The sequence below is a fragment of the Apodemus sylvaticus genome, chromosome 13 (genome assembly GCF_947179515.1).
Source record: "Apodemus sylvaticus chromosome 13, mApoSyl1.1, whole genome shotgun sequence".
Taxonomy (NCBI): Eukaryota; Metazoa; Chordata; class Mammalia; order Rodentia; family Muridae; genus Apodemus; species Apodemus sylvaticus.
This window is the reverse complement of record NC_067484.1, coordinates 69568964-69587969: the sequence shown is the minus strand read 5'-3', so window position 1 is coordinate 69587969 and position 19006 is coordinate 69568964. Positions and strand designations below refer to the sequence as shown.

At 47.9% G+C, this 19006-nt stretch overlaps 1 protein-coding gene across 4 annotated transcripts in view; it reads right to left on the bottom strand.

Annotated features, from left to right (window-relative positions):
- Positions 1–1329: 1329 nt before the first annotated feature.
- Positions 1330–19006, bottom strand: part of Pfdn1 (prefoldin subunit 1) — a 53919-nt gene continuing 36242 nt past the window's right edge. The window contains exons 4-5 of one of the 4 annotated variants that reach the window (XR_007973015.1): positions 7814–8026; positions 1330–1711 (exon numbers count right to left, since the gene is read on the bottom strand). Coding sequence is in view for 3 of the 4 variants with exons in the window: in XM_052155485.1 (XP_052011445.1) it covers positions 1628–1711; positions 17411–17518 (192 nt within the window). In the remaining variant the exon portion in view is untranslated. Of the gene's footprint in view, positions 1712–7813; positions 8027–17410; positions 17519–19006 lie in introns of all 4 variants that reach the window. The other 3 variants (XM_052155485.1, XM_052155486.1, XM_052155487.1) reach the window with 3 other exon arrangements.

Sequence of the window (19006 nt, the reverse complement as noted above, 5' to 3'; positions counted from 1 at the left end):
TAGATTAGTGAGGGTTACTGCTGTAACTGTGACTTGATCTTTTTAATGTTCAAAACTCATTTCTTACTGATCTTTAACAAATGTGCTAAATAATTTACCTTTTTTTTGGCCAAAGGCTTAGTTATGAAATATATATTTATAATGTTTAAATTATACACTCAAGGTAATGGCAATATGTGACACACCACTAGATCTCTCTGCTCACACCCTCTGTTTCAATAAATCTGTCCAAAATCTGGCTGTCTGAATTATTCCCGGTAATCTAAACCACCTTGAGGCTGTGACTCTATCTCCTAGATTCTGTTATATTCCATCCACCAAGGCTTGTAGGATGTAAGCAGGTCACCTTGTGGTACCTACTGTCCAATTCACAAAGAGGAACTTTTCTTCTACTCTGGCGACCTCCTAAAAGAGCTGTCCACGGCCCAGTGTCAGAGATGGCTCGGGTGGGCATATTTACCAACACAGCTCAGACCCGCTTTTGCTCAGGCCCTGGGAAAGGGACCTCTGGGTGACTGTGGACTGCCCAGGGCTGCTCTCCAGGACTCATAATCACAGAGTAAACAGATCAGAGGCTCTTCCTGCTCCCCCACTCCTAAATTAGCTAACCAGCCTGTTCTTCTCACATTCAGCCACAGGGTGTCGCTAAGCTGTCAGGGTATCCTTGGCAACAGAGCACCAGGACAGCCCTGGCGGCTGTCCATCTAAAGCAGCCATGGAAGGCAGGGTTCAAAGGAGTGTGTGTGTGGAGAATGAGTCGATCATGTCTTGAGAGAAACAACTTTATATCTTTACACACTGGATCAGTGCTCCCAATTAAAGCCCACCACCAAATAACAACACCCTGGCTGACTCAGCAACTGTGTCAGGAGTTTGTCCGATGGCCAAGTGCAGGGCAACAGGAAGGGAGCTCTGAGTGTTTACTAGTAGTTTCTGTTCCAAATACTTAAGTTACATCTAGTTTTCAGTCACAGTTGTGTTTAACTGACCTGCAGTCAAGTTCCTGAAAGCCGCCTGTGGAGCTGTCAGACAGAGCGTGCAGGGAGCACGGAGGCAGGGCCACGGGCGCACCAGGGCCAGCCAGCCAGACACAGCCCGGAGATGCTGCTTGCTAGTGAACTTTGTTTTGGATTTCTGGGGAGAAAGCAGGGAAGGAGCCCTGAAGCCAGCTGTGGCTCTGCTCCCCTCACCTATCAACCTGTCTTCTTCCTCCTCTGCTCTACAGAGGCGCCATGAGGCACCTGTCAGAGGACAGAAAGAGGAGGAAAAAGGGGACACAAGCTGAGGAAGACACTTGCCTCTCCCTCCCTGGGCAGAGAAAAGCAGATGTTATAGAGTAAGACATAGCTTTTTATTGGTCTAACCTGGTCTAACCCACATGCCTAGTGACAGGCCCAACTGGACAGCTTTCTCCGTCTGCCCTCCAGTCTTCCCTTTGTTGAGAGCTCCTGGTTTGCCCCAGGAAAGAAGAGTGTCATGGACAGGGGTTGGCAGACATTCGGTTGGAACCTGAGGGGTTCGGTGATGGAGAGAGGGGGCCGCTGGGCAGAGGGAGGGCAGCACCCTGCACAGCCCCTGCCTTGACAGCGTGGGAGGGATCAGAAGGGAAGTAGTTTCCCAGCAGCTCCTACTGTGCCCTCCGAGCCATCAGCATCTCGCGGATGTTGTCCTCAGCTTCCTTAACGCTCCGCTCCAGGTAGGACTTTTTCTGCTGTAATATGAGAAAGAAGGGTTAGGGCCAAGGTGAGCAGGGGTGGCCATGACAGCCACAGGATCTGTGTCCTCCCTGGACAGGGATCCCAGACATTCTACCAAATAAGGGGCAGGGAAGCTCAGCAGTCCACTCAGGCAGCAGGAGGACCTGGCCAGGTATAGGGAGCACAAAGGCCCTGTAGAGGGCAAGCCATAGCACCCTTTCCCCCAACGTAAGAGCATGACATTATACCAGATGAAGGCCAGAAAATTCCAGGACAGCTCCTGCCCCACAATGCAATGTCCCCCTGAGGGCTTTCCATGGTCTGAGCCGGGCATCCACAGCCTCTGGTGCACGCACCACACTGTCCAGTGAGCCCTGTCAGCTGCACAGGGTGCAGTCTGCTTTCCTAGTGAATCTGCTGCTGCCACAGTCCAGAACAATGACACATGGGTAGAGCAGGCTTGTGGAAGTTCATCTTCTGTCCTAAATTAAAACTCTCAACTTCTACAAAGAAACAACTACTTTGGGAAGCCACATCAGGACTGGGACCACTTAGTCAAAGGAAATGATGTATATACATTTTTTGTGCTGTGCTCATCCCAAAAGCATGGTGGCTTTACCATAGGCTCCTGCCCTGGGAACAGTGTTGTGGCTGTGTTCCCTCTTAGCAGACACGAAAGTGCCCATTAGAGGAGTAGTACCCATCTTCAAAGAATACTCAGAACCACTCCCTGGGCACATAAATGACTGATGGACCAGCACTTGGGCTGCCACCAATGCCCTCCACATTTCACCAAAAGTGCCTATATGACCCAGGGAAGGCCTACAGTGGAGGGCTGGTGGGCCACATGTCACCATGCTTCTAGAGGCATCACAACCTGCTTGGCAGACCTCCTGGACCTGCTTGCTTGGGACGTGAAGGTACAGACAGGGAAAGAGCCTATCTTCAAGGTGGTCATTGGCACCAAAGCGCTAATGCTTAGTCTATAAGTCTCTACCTTAGCAGGACGGTGGTGGCACACGCCTGTAATCCCAGCACTTGGGAGGCAGAGGCGGGCGGATTTCTGAGTTCGAGGCCAGCCTGGTCTACAGAGTGAGTTCCAGGACAGCCAGGGCTACACAGAGAAACCCCGTCTCAAAAAACAAAACCAAAAAACCAAAAAACAAACAAACAAACAAAGTCTCTGCCTTAAACTTCTCCCACTGTGTCCAGATAGCTGTCAAACCATGCCTTCCAAGGCTTGCTCTGAAGAAGCAAGACAATTGTACCAGCTCTTGTGTGAACCATCTCTAACCTGACCTTCCCATTACATTTAGTCTTGGGCAGGAAAGGCCCAGACCCTGACTCATCTGCCTGCTGCCAACTGCACCACTTCCTTACAACACCTGGAGGGCTGTCAAAGCCATCAGGACTGTGCACTCATCGGCTCCAACTGTGTACTGTTGCCATGGGATTTTGGTTAAGTACATGCTAACACTGATATGGCCTATCATTGTGATAGACTGGGGACTGGACTTCCTTTGATAAACAGCCCATAGAGTTTACTTGTGAGTTTAAGAGGCACATACTGCTGGCTCATCACTGAAGAATGTACCCACAGGATAGCAGTCATAGTGCCACATGCCTCCTGGGCACCTTGGACCCAGCCTTATACAAAGTGCTGACGGAGGAAGCTGGTGGAGGAAGCGGGACTCGCCCAGCCGTGGCTAAAGCTCAGGGGCCTAGGTCTGTTGCTTTTGGCCTGATAAACTGCTGTCATAGATGGCAAAACCTTAAACTTAGAGCATGAGCAAGGTCTACTTCATCCTGCCCGGGTTTCCCAACAACTGCAGGTACTAATCCTCTGCATCAATACAATGTCCCACAGCATCTCGTCCTTCACTCTTTCATGAATTTTATACTACTATAGCCCAGTCTTCAGTTAAAAAAAAAAAAGGCAGATTGGGGGCTAGAGAGCGGACACAGCAGTTATCAGCACTGGCTGCTCTTTGCAGAGGACCCAGGTTCAATTCCTAGCACGCACATCGTGACTCAGTACCATCCATAACTCTAGTTCCAGGGGATCCAATACCTTCTTTTGATGTCCTTGGGCACTAGGAACAAAGTGTGTACATACATGCAAACAAAACACACACATGCACACAATATATAAAAATATTTTTTAAAAAGATAGTGTAAATAATCTTATCTTTCTTTAAGTCTCATTTTCTGGTTGGCTTTTATTTTTAGAAACAGGATTTTCCTATGTAACCTGAGCTGTCCTTGGTGCTCTCCATGTGTAGCCTAGGCTGGCTCTGAACTTGTAGCCTCAAGTCTTGCAAGTGCTGGAATTACAGGTATGTGCCATCAAACCCAGCCCTTTAAATCTTTAAATGAACTTAGTGTACAATTCTTTAGAAATAAATAGTTCAATAATGGATCTTTTCTAAGTATTTTAATAGTTCCTGTCTCAGCATCAAGTATAACTAATCCCAAATGACCTGTGAGGTAAACTATCTCACAAAATGTGCCCTGAGGTTCTAATCTCTGCTACCCCTGAACACACTCATAATCAGGAACAGAAGTCTCAGATTCGATCCCATTATGGACTCTAAATTCAGTTACTGTCCTTGAAAGCAGGTGATGGGAAGAAGGTCACCAAAAGAGGGAGAATGGCATATGTGCTCTACGGAGTGACTGGTCCATTAGAAAGCTGGAGGAGCTAAGCAGGCACTCTTTCTGCAGCCCTTCAGAAGCAGCGCAGGCCCTCTGTACCTCCAAGAAATGGGAAAAGTTTGTTTTTTAAATGTACAAATTTGTAGTGACTATAGCTAAGAAATCAACAGAACACGAGAAGAGATATGTCCATATATCTTCATACCAAAGGCTCTTCTGGACCTAAAGGATCTAATACCTCTGGCCACATCAACTGGCAAATGTCTCTGAATATTTATATGCTGTGATCATACTTCTCTCAAAAATAACTGAGAAAACAAACCCAACCAAAAATGCAAACGAAACCATCACAGAGGATAAAGAATATAAAGGAAGCAGGATTCAGCAAACCTTTTCTCCCTGGCGCTCTGTAGTTACTTCCTGAGAGGATTACAACGTCAGGGCCAGCCGTTTCAGGAACAGCAGCTCCATCCTCTCACTGGGTCTAGACAGCCACTGTGCGCCATCCGTGAGTCTGTCACACCTTGCTAGCCCTGTCTCAGAGCCTTCATGAACTGTCTTCCCTGATCGCCACATTGAGGCTGAGGTCTTCCTTTTACACTCAAAGCTTTCTCTCCACCAGATTTCCATCTTAGAATAAAAATCAAAGCTATTTAGTCCGTGGGCTGCTAAAGCCAAACAGCACAGCAGAGACGGCTTTTAAACATACACCTTCTGCAGGCTAGGACCATGACAGATGCAGATTAGGAATCTGGTTGGCTCTGTCTGCACACAGAAAGTTCGACCTTCAAGTGTGCAAATGAAGTCCTTGGTCTCTTATAAGGGCACTGATTTATTTTTATTTTTATTTTTTTTGGATTTGGTTTTTGAGAGACAGGGTTTCTCTGTACAGCTCTGGCTGTCCAGGAACTCACTCTGTAGACCAGGCTGGCTTCGAACTCAGAAATCCACCTGCCTGTAATCCCAGCACTTGGGAGGCAGAGGCAGGCGGATTTCTGAGTTCGAGGCCAGCCTGGTCTACAAAGTGAGTTCCAGGACAGTCAGGGCTACACAGAGAAACCCTGACTCAAAAAAACAAAAGACAAAAACAAACAAACAAACAAACAAACAAAAAAGGGCACTGATCCCATCCAAAGGGCTATGCCCCTGTGACCTAATCATTTCCCAAACCAAGTTCTCAAGTGTCACCTTCTCTGAGAAGGAAATGTCTAGTGGTCGGAATTTGGTTCTGTCCATACCTGGGTCCTAGAGTCTAGGATGGCCAGTGCATAGCAGCAGCTCATGCTGGCTGAAGTGATGCATTCACTGGGAGAGCATCTTAGGAGGACTGGTCATTCACTGGCCCTTGTTTCCCTCCCAAGTTCAATAAATAGAGAACATGCGCCAGAGGAAGCAAAGGCAGAGAGTGATTTCTCCACAATGGCCTTCCTGTTAGGGTTTGGCCTCTACCCTGGCTCCTGGATATATATAGATTTATGACTAGAACTTCTCTGACGACAACAGAGACCTCGGAGCCTTGGTCTCAAGCAGAGCAGGCCCTAGGCCTTCTTTAGCGGGTCAACTGCTATAGCTATAGAGCAAGCCTTTTCAAGTCCCTGCAGTTTAGACTCTGGGATCTGTAAGAAACCACCCCATCTGGTGCCAGACGTTCTGCTTCTGTGGACTGCACACGGACAATGGTCACCTGTAAGCTCCAGAGGGCCCAGAACCCACCTTCCCACAGCAGTCCTGGAGAAGGCGTGTGCTGTCCTTGCTGCAGCTGCCTCCCGCCTTGCACACAGCTCCCCTCACAAGCCTTTCCCTAGGGAATTCTCTCTGTCCATCAAACCACAGAGCTCTGGGTGCAGTGACATTCTTGTGGGACCTTCTTTTAATTAAGAAATCTTTGAGACTTCCTGCGAGGCTCAACATAGCTTGGAAGGTACCACTGCTGAAGTTACTGCTCAGATGGGAGACATCTGAGACTGGCTCTTCAGTCTCATCAGAGGAGCAAGGTTCAAGTGCCCAGAACTTTCCCAGCATGACACAATCTCTTAGACTCCTGAGGTAATTCACCTGTGACTCTCCAGATTTTTCTCTCTTAGGAACTCTCTCCTGAATCTGCACTTTTTTCCTTCCTGCTTGTTGTGCCTTGGGATATAAAAAAGAAGGCTTGGGAGCTTTCTTGCTTTCTCATACCATGTAGCTTGTTTCTTTTTAGTCCAGGATGACTTTGAACTCACAATCCTCCTGCCTCAGCCTCTCACATGTTGAGAATATGTGTGCAGCACCATACTAGCTATCAGGTTCTTCTCTCTGATCTCTGCCCTCTAGGGTTTTGACATGTCTCCTCTCTATGCCTCTCAATTTTCTCTTAACCACAGACAAACATTAAAGTAAAACATAAAATGGAGATAAGGGGAGAGGAAAGATGCAGTAGATCGAAGCAGGCCTCCAGCCAACCCTGTGCCCCACCCCCCCAATCCAAGCTGCAGGGCAACAGACGGGATTGTCTTAGACTCTTCTGCATCAGAGATTTGGGGAGACTCCTGTCCTCTGAGACTCTCAGCTCTGAGTCTGTCATAGCCACAGCCAACACACTTTCTTGTGGTGAATCCAGGGATCTGCCAACTTCAAGTTTTCCTACTTCAAGGCAAAGGCTACTTTCTGCTCATCTGTCCCTCCGCATTCCAGATTAAAAGTCTAAGAAGCAAACATGGTGGTTTACACCTATGAACTTAGCACGATTGTCATTTAAAAGACGAGAAGGAGGAGGGGAAGGAAGAGAGGAAGAAGGAGAGGCGAAAGAAGAGGAAGGTAGAGAGGAAGAGGAGGAGGAAGAACAAGAAATAATAAGGAAAAGGTCAGAGAGATGGCTCTGCTGGTGGTGTGGATTGTCAGCACATACTGCATGTAGCAACACATGCCTGAGATCTCTGCGGTAGAGGGTGAGAGACAGGACAACACCTGGATGCCCCTGGATGCCCCCCAGCCAGTCAGACAGGCAGATGGACGAGCTCCAGGTTCATTGAGCGACCCTGTTTCAAAGGCTGAGGTGGAGAGCAGCTAATGAGGATGCCCAGTGCTGTCCTCTGGCCTCCACCCACTCGCACACACGGCTGTACATGCATCAACATGCACACACAAGCACAGCCAGACTCTTGACTTCTCTCAGTCTTGGAGTGCGGCTGCTCAGAGGGAGGCAGCTGCCCACCACAACGAAGCTGGAAAAGTCTGAGATGCACTAAAGCTAAGAGGGTATATCTCAGCAGACAGGAAACCAACGTGGAAAGCAAGGGGAGAGAAAGCCAAAGGAACAGACAGAAGGCACGAGCAGGAGGTCAGGAGGCAAAATGAAAGGTCTCTGCAGCCGGTGGGAGCATCTCTGACGTCCATGAGCAAGGACGCCCATGACCTGAACTGAGGAAGACAACATCACAAAAGCACGAAGTCAGGGTCTGATGTGAGAAACAGGTACTGACCATCTGTGACTCCCACTGAAGATGCCAGGACCAAGGGTGACTGCAGAAGTACAAGCTCAGGGCAAGCAAGCGACCGGGTACAGTATCTGCATCTTCTAGAAGCTATGTCAGGACCACCTTTGGAAGCTGCTGTGCTGAAGGACAGGAGCTCATCACTTGTTCAGTAAGCAGACACAGTGTGGTTTCCTGTGGAGAAGCCGATGGACGCTGCTCCTGTGGGGGTCAGACACCAAGGCAGCTGGATCCCCTGCTCCCTGTTCAACTCAATCCACCAAGTGCCACACTGGTCTAGCACCTTCCTTCCAGCCCACAGGCTAGCCCCTCAGTCTCCCTGAGGCTATGTGACCTCTAAGATACCTTCCCTGACTTCTATTTAAGCTGTAGGAAAGCCCAGGCTATGACACCCTGGGAGACACAAGGGTGGAGGAAAGCTTGCAGGAGTGCAGAGGCAGAGGGGACAACTTGTCCAAAGCAAATGGCACCAACAAGCTTCATCCAAAGAACCATCACCAGCAGAGACAAAAACCCAGACATCCTGTCGCATGGCTGGCACTGATGCAGGCTGGGACGTTTGGGTTAGTCAAGAGTCAGGGAGAAGAGCCCTGAAGGGCAGTGCTGCTCACGTGCTTCCCACCCCTGACAGAGCTGTCAGAGATGCCCCAACCCATGGCACTACTGGAGGACCCAGCTATACCACTCCTGGGCATCTACCCAGAGAATTCTCCGACATGTAATAAGGACACATGCTCCACTATGTTCAGAGCAGCCTTATTTATAAAAGCCAGAAGCTGGAAAGAACCCAGATGTCCCTCAACAGAGAAATGGATACAGAAAATGTGGTACATTTACACAATGTAATACTCAGCAATTAAAAACAACGAATTCATGAAATTCTTAGGCAAATGGATAGAACTAGAAAATATCCTAAGTGAGGTAACCCAATCACAAAAGAACACACATGGTATGCACTCATTGATAAGTGGATATTAGCCCAGAAGTTTGGCATACCCAAGATACAATTCACAAACCAAACGAAGCTCAAGAAGAAGGAAGGACAAAGTATGGATACTCTGGTCCTTGTTAGAAGGAAGAACAAAATATCCACAGAAGGAGATACAGAGAAAAAGTGTGGATCAGAGGAAAGGCCATCCGGAGACTGCCCCACCTGGGGATCCATTCCATATACAGTCACCAAACCCAGACATTATTGTGGATGCCAACAAGTGCTTGCTGACAGGAGCCTGCTATAGCTGTCTCCTGAGAGGCTCTGCCAGAGCCTGACAAATACAGAGGTAGATGTTCGCAGCCAACCATTGGACTGAGCACAGGGTCCCCAATGGAGGAGTTAGAGAAAGGACCAAAGGAGCTGAAGGGGTTGCAGCCCCAAAGGAGGAACAATTTGAACCACTCAGCACTCCCAAGGGCTCCCAGGGACCCATGGCTCCAGCCACATATGCAGCAGAGGATGACCTTGTTGGACATCAGTGAGAGGAGAGGCCCTTGGTCCTGAGAAGGCTTGATGCCCCAGTGTAGGGGAATGTGAGGACAGAAATTGGGAGTGGGTGGGTTGGTGAGCAGGGGGAGGGGGGATGGGGGATGGGTTAGTGGGTTATGGGGGGGTGAGACCAGGAAAGGGGACATTTGAAATGTAAATAAAGAACATATCTAATAAAAAAAAAAAAAAGAAAGAAAGAAAAGAAAAGAGAAAAAAGAAATGTCCCAACGAAGGCTCACTGAATCCGAAACTCTGGGTGGAGTCCAGTAATCTGTGTTTTACAGTCATCCAGTGATTCCAAAGCCTGCTTAAGTGTGAGAGCCACTGTCCAAATCAGGAATCAGTAAATCTTCCCTCTACCACGCCAGAAAATAAATAGTTTAGGTTTTATGGGGTTGTCTGCAATTGCAGCACAAACGAAGCCATCAATACCATGTGAACCAGCGGTGTGACCTAAGTAACAGGCGCAGCTGGCCGTTAGGGACACACACAAGGCCAGCCTTCAGCAGCTGTGCCCTGCCACCCTCTCCTGGGTGACAGATTCAGTGAGGGCTGACGGCATGCCAGCCTCCATTCACTCCTTTATCCATTCACTCACTCGCTTGCTCAGCTCACAGAACAGCTCCGCCTACTTTTCCCTTCAGTAATCGGGGTGTCCGTCATTCTCAGCACCCCACTCAACTGCCCGGGTGAGCCCCCATTCACTGGGGCTCTCTGCCTTCCCACCCAGAGGCTGCATCATCAAGTGACTTAAAGTAGAGCACAGACAACAGCCCATGACGCTGCCCCATGTTCCTCATGGTTCTCACCAGGCCCCTGGCTCAGGCCCTCCACCAGATCGCACAGCTACAGCCCCTGTGCCCGCCCCAGACAGCCCGCTCACCACCACAACCTCGAGACCTGGACCACTGGTGTCTGACACTACGCTCTACCCTGTCCAGAGTGACCTCGTTCCCCTTTCCTACCCACCCAGCCTAGCTGCCACAGACCAGCAAAGGATTTTTAAATTTTCTTAAACAACAACCACAACATTATTTTCCAGGCACACACTTTTCTCCTTTACCCTCTCCCCTGTTGCACTTATCTGGCAAAATGCCAGTCTATATTAAACATAGCCATGCCTATAATGGCAAGGAAATGCTGGAAGAAAACACTCTACAGACCATGATCCTCAAAAGATACCGTGGCCAGAAACCCTATTAAAGCCTTACTATGTCCACCTGTCCACACTCCAAAACAAACTCATACTTTTTGTCTCTGATTCTCAAACTATACTACTCTATTCTCTCTCAGCTCACCAATGGGGGAGGATGTAATAATTACTCTGCTTTCTGCTGCTGAATCGAAGCAACGGCTGCTGTGACTGTCCTTTCTCCCCACCGTTAAAATGCTAACAGTGTCCCGTATTTCTATAGGAATCAAAACCAGCCTCCTACTTAAGCCCTGAATGTATCACTGCATGCCTTCCCAGTTACTGTCTCTTTCTTCCTAAGCTATTTATTTAAGATCCATCTTGACAAGGAAAGTCATTAAAATGAAATACTGAAAAATGTTTCCTCTGGTCACCAACACAGCTCACCAGGGCGAAGCACTTGCCACACGAGCTGACAACCTGGGCTCAATTCCCAGGCCAACCACGAAAGAGATCAGCATGGATCTACAACCCTGGCACTCCTACAGAGACAGGACACTTACCTGGGCATTTGGAACTCACAGTGATCCCCCTGCTTCAGGATCCCAAAGTGCTGGCATTTTAGAATGGAGCCTCCAAGAGCTGTAACTTAGGCAGTCGTTTCAGCAGCGGCCTCTACCTCCCACCTGCTCCCCGGCCCTCTCCAATTCTGCTTCCACAGGGTCTACAACTGCAGGGCCGGCTGCGCGCCCTACTGCATCAGGCTTCTCTAGGATTTGCTCAGTCCCTCACCAGCATCCACCATAACTCAGGCACCTCCTCTTAGCTCTCTGTCACCATACATTCCCTCCTACAGGGCTGCCTCTCTAGCTAACCTCCCTCCTGCCTGCCAGTTCCCAGCCAGTTTTGCTTTTTTGTTTTTTCAACAGGTCAGCCTGCTTACAACAAAAGCGATTTCATACTTATTCTCCTCAGGCATCTGTGCTCAGTGAATGGCACCCACCCATCTGCTCAATTTCATAAAATTATAAAAACTACATAGCCGCCAGGTGTGATGGCAGAGACAAGCAGAGCGAGGTCGATGAGTTCAAGGCCAGGCTGGTCTACCTCGCAAGTTCCAGGTCAGCCACAGCTACAGTGAGATCTGTCTCAAAAATAAAACAAAAACAAAGAAGGTTCCCTTCATAAATACTCAACTAAAGGCAGCTCCAAGGAAGTCTGAAACGTGGCCCCCTCCCCCATGCAGTCTCTGGCTTGCTTTGTTGTGGTCACAATGGGCACTGGCTCTGAGCAGCTGGTCTGACTTGGTAAAAACTCCACCCCTCCTAGTAAGAGAACAGCACCCAGCACAGGCAGACCCACAGACCACTGGGCTTAAGTCATAGGGCGCTCACAGCAGGGAACTAACTCCTGACGCAGATAAGAGCTCTCCAGAACAAAACAAAAGTGAATTTTAAAGGTGTTTCTAAAGGCCTCCTGTGGGCTTTTGAAACTGCAAAGCTCACCTCTAGTGATACCCCTCCCTCCCTGAACAAGGCCACACCTGCAAACCCTTCTCAAATAGCAAGGCATTCGATGACTAAGCATTCAATACATGAGCCTCTAGGGGCCTCTCTTATTCAATGATGGGCAACTGAGAGTCAGATTACACAGGGCCTTCTTTTTGGTTTTGTTTTCCTTTGATAAGGTTTTTTGACACAAGGTCTAACTACATGTGCCTAGCAGTCCTGGAACTCACTAAGTAGCCCAAGCTAGCCTCAAACTCAGATCTTCCTACCTCTGCCTCCAGAGTGCTGGGATAAAAGTGCCCATAATTACGCCCAGCTCATTATACGGGGTTTTGAGCCATCAAAGTCTTCATATTTATTGTGAAGCCACTAGTGAGTATAGCACCTCCTCTCACTAAAGCCCAAAGTGAAAACTCAGCTTCTCACAGAAGGGACTATGAGTGTGACCAGGTAACACGCATGCTCAAGACAGGTCCGTCACTTTATTCCCAGAGGCCATCAAGGCTAAGCATCTGGTCCAGTTGCTTGTGATGTGCAAATACAGTTGTCTGAGATCTGCAATTTAGAGATGTTATTAAGTACAAGATTACAGAACACACGTGTAAGTGTTGAAAATCTATTAGAGCAGTGGTTTTCAGACTTTTTAATGCTGTGATCCTTTAATACACTTTCTCATGTTGTGGTGACCCTCCAACCATAAAATTATTTATGTTGCTAATTCATGACTTTAATTTTGTTACTGTTATGAGTCTTAATGTAAATATCTGTGTTTTCTGATGGATTTAGGTTACCCCTGTGGAAGGGGTCTCTACTCACAGGTTGAGAACCACTGTGTTAGAGGTTGTTGCAATAATCTTTAACAAACAAACAAACAATCTGGGCACCTTTAATCCCAGCACTGAGTAGGCAGAGACAAGAGAATCTGAGTTTGAAGCTAGCCTAGGTTACAGACTGAGTTCCAGCCTAGGCAGACACACATAGTGAGATCCTATCTCAAAAAACAAAACAGAAAGTCGGGGAGCATAACTCGGAAGGTTGACAATGTAGTGTAGTTCAGGGCAGAGCCCTTGCCTAGCACATGTGGAGCCCTGAATCAGTTCCCAGTACCACCAAAAGATGAGCAGTAAAATCTCTCCCTCTCTCCCCCCCCCCTCTCTCTCTCTCTCTCTCTCTCCCTCCCTTCCTCTCTCCCCCCCCTCTCTCTCTCCCCCATGTCCACCCCCACCTCTCTCATGTGTACGGGCAACAGGATGGTTCAGCAGGTAAGGGTGACTGCCACCATGACCATCTAGGTTTGATTCCCAGGATTCCCTGGATGCAGGAAAGAAGCCACTCCTGCATTCAGTCTTGTGAGCGCCACACTCAATGGCATATGCATACCCCAACACAAACAGATAAACATAATCAAAGTTAAAATCAGGGCTGGAGAGAAGGCTCAGCGGTTAAGAGCACTAACAGCTCTTCCAGAGGTCCTGAGTTCAAATCCCAGCAACCACATGGTGGCTCACAACCATCCATAACAAGCTCTGATGCCCTCTTCTGGTATGTCTGAAGACAACTACAGTGTACTTACATATAATAAATAAACATTAAAAAAAAGAACTTCAAAGTTAAAATAATTAAGTTAATGAGAGCCCCCTCCCCCCAGGTCATGAGATAGGATGACACTCTTAGAGTATGGAGGATTTAGCCTTAAAAAACTTCAACATTTTTATAGCTGGAGGAAGAAGAAATAAAGGGCTAAAGAGGAGAAAAAAACAAAAACAAAAAACAAAAACAACAAAAAAAAAAAAAGAGGAAAAGAAAAAAAATGCTTAGGAAAGGAGATGAGATCAACCAGAAAAGCTAGAAAGTCAGGCTGACCAGGGCCCTATATCAAGACCCTGGCTAAGAAAAACAGAACACAACAAAAGGAGAAGGAGGGAGGGGAGAGGGAAGGGGAGGAAGGAAAGATGGGCTGTGTGGGAAGGGAGGGGGTGCCATATCCAGTTTCTAGGCTATCTTCTACCCTGAGGACTGACCCCAAAGTTCCATGAAAGAAATTAGAAATATTTTAAGTGTCAAGATCTTTCCAGCAAGACGCTGGGCCTTGTACACGCCCCAACTGCTCAGGCGTGGCTGGCATCACACCTAGCGAAGGCTGAGAGGCTGAAAGGCTTTGCTCAGGAACTAAAGCAGCCAAGGCAATTCCTCAGAGAGCACACGAGGCCGAGGCCGAGAATCCCATGAAGTGCAAGGAGAGCAGCAAAAGGCAGCAGGGAGCGGCTGAGGTCCCATGGAAGTGAGCGCAGCGCAGCGCTTGCCCTCTCAGATGACATGGCTCCGCCTACGCGCCACAACTCAAGTCTCTTCACTGGAGACAATTAGGAGCACTTGAGTGTACTAAAGAAAATGTGGACTTGCTTTTTTTTAATAAATCAAGAATGTTCTTAATATATATTACTTTTATTTTTCCAGGATTAAAAAAGGCTCAAGGGCCCAGCAGTTAAGAGTGCTGCGCTCCAGAAGACTCAGTTCAGTCCCTAGAACCCACACTGTCTGGTGACTCACAACCACCTGTGAGCCCAGCTCCAGAGGATCAGACACCCTTTCTCTTCTCCCTGGGTACTTCACATACATGGCATACACATACACAGGCACACACACACACATAAATTGTTGTAAAGTTTTCTATAAAGAAAACAATGGTCTCTTTAAGAAGGGCTGAGGGACTATCAAACTCTAGCATCGATAAGAAAGCCAGTGAGGTCCTCCCTTTAGGAGGAACCAGAAATCAAGCGTTTGGACCAAAGGTCTAGTAAATAGGGTGTGCCAGAGCCGGAAGAGGAAGCACAAGCCAACACCTCACATTCTTAGAAGTGGGGGTGAGGCTGAGTCAGCTCAGCAGGGGGTAGGACTCACCCCCACAGGTATGTGGGCTTGTGGCCAGGCTCTCTGCTCCAACTAAACGAAGAACTGCTGTTTTCTTACAATTCAATAAAAGAGCAATTAAAAAACAATCAAAAGGGCTGGCAAGGTGGCTCTAAAGGTGACTGCACCAACTAGTAAACTCAGTCCCCAGGCTTACAAGGTGGAAGGATAGACTGACAGATTATCCCTGACCTCAATTAAGCTAACCCCAAAAGCCACATTCCACAAAAACCAAAACCAATCAACCCAGTGCAGGTGACTCAGCAGGTAAAGGTGGCTGGTGCCACGCCCACCACAGCCTGTACTCAAGCCCTGAACCCACATAGTGAGAGAGAACAGACTCCATAGAGCAGTCCTCCAACCCCAGGATCTCATGGCAAGAGTGTGCACAGACATGACACTCGTGTGTATGCACATTAATGAATAAATAAAAGTATAGTGAAATCAAAAAGAGACTGGCTGCCTTGTGGAGATGGAATTGGGGGGGGGGGAAGGTCACGGGGGGGCCCCCGCAAGATGTGCTCTTCTGGGGTCACAGTAGTGATGGTTACACAACAGCTTTATGTTAAGTGTATTTTAACTCAGCTACAAAAGTATCCTCAAGCTGATGGGTCACACAGGTAAAGAAGCTTCATGCTGCAGCCTGTCTGATGACAGGTACAACAGAGAGAAGTTTCCAGCAGATTACTCCCCAGTGGTACCTCAACTGACCCGCAGCCCACCCAGAAACTTAAGTAGTTCATACACAGACTGGCCAGGGGAAGACAGACTGACACGCTGATTTCTGAAAATTATCTTAATGCTCTAAACAGAAGTACTAAGCACTCAGAACCACAAGTTAATATGGAACTCAGGGAGCCAACGAACAATCAAAGGCTATGTGATCACACTACTACTCTCCAATGGAGTTAACGTATTTATACAACTGAAAAAATAGAGATACGGCAACCGGAAACCCATAAACAGACCTGGAGACGGTGAAAACAAGCTCAAAGCCACGGCAAGCAGAGAGGCATGAGTCACAGGCACCGCCTGGCTGGGCTGTGGGTCAACAGAGGGCAGAAGTGGAGACTACGAATCCACTCCGATATCAAAGGGCTATTTATAAAGCTTTCCAAAAACCCTGGCTCTGGCTTCAGATGGAAAGGACAGAAGCTCACAGCTATACCTGACAGCATCATCCCAGGAAGCACTGCTCTATCTCTAAGCTAACTTTCCAGGCAAGACAAGCAAGCAGGACCTTGCTCACAGCCAAGTGCTCCGTTGGGAAGATCGGGTCCACATCATAACTTCTCTGTCCAGGGTGATTGATGCAGAATTCAGACCATGATGAAACCATTCGATGGACCAAACGTCACAGTTGTTATTTGTCCCCAACTCCACACCCATCCATGCTACCATGGAACTAGTGTAAACAGATTGGAGTTTCATATGCTATTAGCTCTGATCTAAGTACTGACATAATACCAATTAAATTTATAATGACGGAGTAATAAAAGAGTCCTTGGCACAGTTCTCTATGCAAACATGATTCAAGGGGTGGCTCCATTTTGCCCTTTCTTCAACCCCTAGGTGCTAGGCCACATAGAAACCATGCACAATCTCTACTGAGAGCTGATGTTTCAAGACAACTTTCATTTTATAAGATCAAAAATCCTAGAAAATTCAAACATTCCACCACAATGCCTGCATCCTGAGCTGGCAGAGGACTCAGTAAAGAAACCTGGGACTACAGATCTCTGGAATCCACACAATGGGAGGGAAACAGGCTCCACAAGCACACACGTGCATACACACACACACAAATAGATAGATGGATAAGTGTTTGAAAGAATTTTCATTTCTTTAGCGCCAAAGTGAATAACAGTATGAATTGCAGTCTACAGCCCAGAACTCTGGGTTCCTACTCTGGTATCCCTTTTTCTCTGAATGACTCTAGCACTGCAAAACACAGGTAATCTTTATTTCCAAACTATGAACAAAGATACCAATTCATGAGATGATGTTCTCTATTAAGAAATCAGAGCAGCAGATGTCACGTGTACGTCCTCATGCCCAACATCCAGGCCTCCTGGCCCACCAGTTTATTCTTCTTGGAGGAGTCTTAAAGCCTCAAATCCACACTTACATGGGGTAAACTATAGTATCAACTCTCAATTCTTCAAATAAAATACAGAGAATTACTTTTTCTTGTGGACTTTCTACAGCAGTGTAGAACCAACGAGCTACATCTATTTATGTAGTAGTTCACTAGTGCTGTGAAACCTGCTATTAAGTGAACAAACCCAGGTTGTTAAAATATGTGAGTGACGTGTTATCCATCAGGCACATATACCATGAAAGCAGCCAGTTTCTGGCAAACAACAACGAGACTCCAATCGCATCAGTATTGTTGTGTTCTGGTGGTAGTGTAGGCTTTTGTGTATGGAGGGGGCTCGTTTGGGTTTTTTAAATCATTTTGTTTTGTCTCACTATATACAATTCACACAATTGTTGGCCTACAATTCACTATGTAGATCAGGCTGGCCTCCAACTCACAAAAATCGGCCTACCTCTGCCTCTGAAGACTGAACAACATTGGGATATGCTGAGGCTGGGGTGTAGCTCAGTGGCAGAGGGCTTGCCTGGAATGTGGAAGGGCCAGGGCTCACTCTCCAGCACTGCCAAAGGAGAAAACCCAAATAAGAGACTCTGCTACACAGGGTGGGACATTCTAACACGTACGAGGCAGGAAGACAGAGATTTCCCACCCTAGCCTGGGCAACAAGGTGAGCCTCTACCACAATAAACAAATCAAACAACAAAAATCTGTGCCATCTCTCTATGTTATCTTCAGTAAAGTTTGAAGTGGGCATTTCCTGTTAAAAGGAAAAATGACCGATGGTCAAAGGCCCCTAGAAAGATGCTGAATGTGTCCTGCAGTTCCCTCCCTGCAGAGTGATCCCACCAACATAACACACTCAGCTTAGAGCAGGGTGATCCCACCAGCATAACACACTCAGCTCAGAGCAGGGTGATCCCACCAGCATAACACACTCAGCTCAGAGCAGGGTGATCCCACCAACATAACACACTCAGCTCAGAGCAGGGTGATCCCACCAACATAACACACTCAACTCAGAACAGGGTGATCCCACCAACATAACACACTCAGCTCAGAGCAGGGTGATCCCACCAACATAACACACTCAACTCAGAGCAGGGTGATCCCACCAACATAACACACTCAGCTCAGAGCAGAGTGATCCCACCAGCATAACACACTCAGCTCAGAGCAGGGTGATCCCACCAACATAACACACTCAGCTCAGAGCAGAGTGATCCCACCAACATAACACACTCAGCTCAGAGCAGGGTGATCCCACCAACATAACACACTCAACTCAGAGCAGGGTGATCCCACCAACATAGCACACTCAACTCAGAGCAGGGTGATCCCACCAACATAACACACTCAGCTCAGAGCAGGGTGATCCCACCAACATAACACACTCAGCTCAGAGCAGGGTGATCCCACCAACATAACACACTCAACTCAGAGCAGGGTGATCCCACCAACATAACACACTCAGCTCAGAGCAGAGTGATCCCACCAACATAACACACTCAGCTCAGAGCAGGGTGATCCCACCAACATAACACACTCAACTCAGAGCAGGGTGATCCCACCAACATAGCACACTCAGCTCAGAGCAGGGTGATCCCACCAGCATAACACACTCAGCTCAAAGCAGGGTGATCCCACCAGCATAACACACTCAGCTCAGAGCAGAGTGATGCTACCAGCATAACACACTCAGCTCAGAGCAGAGTGATCCCACCAGCATAACACACTTAGCTCAGAGCAGGGTGATCCCACCAGCATAACACACTCAGCTCAGAGCAGAGTGATGCTACCAGCATAACACACTCAGCTCAGAGCAGAGTGCTCCCACCAGCATAACACACTTAGCTCAGAGCAGAGTGCTCCCACCAGCATAACACACTCAGCTCAGAGCAGGGTGATCCCACCAACATAACACACTCAGCTTAGAGCTTACAATGTCAACCTTTACCTTCTCATAAGAGCAAACCTGCCTCCCTTGGCCATCCAGGCATGGCCAGCTCCAGAGTCAGAGCAATAAGGGAAAGCCAGCAAGGTCAGGACT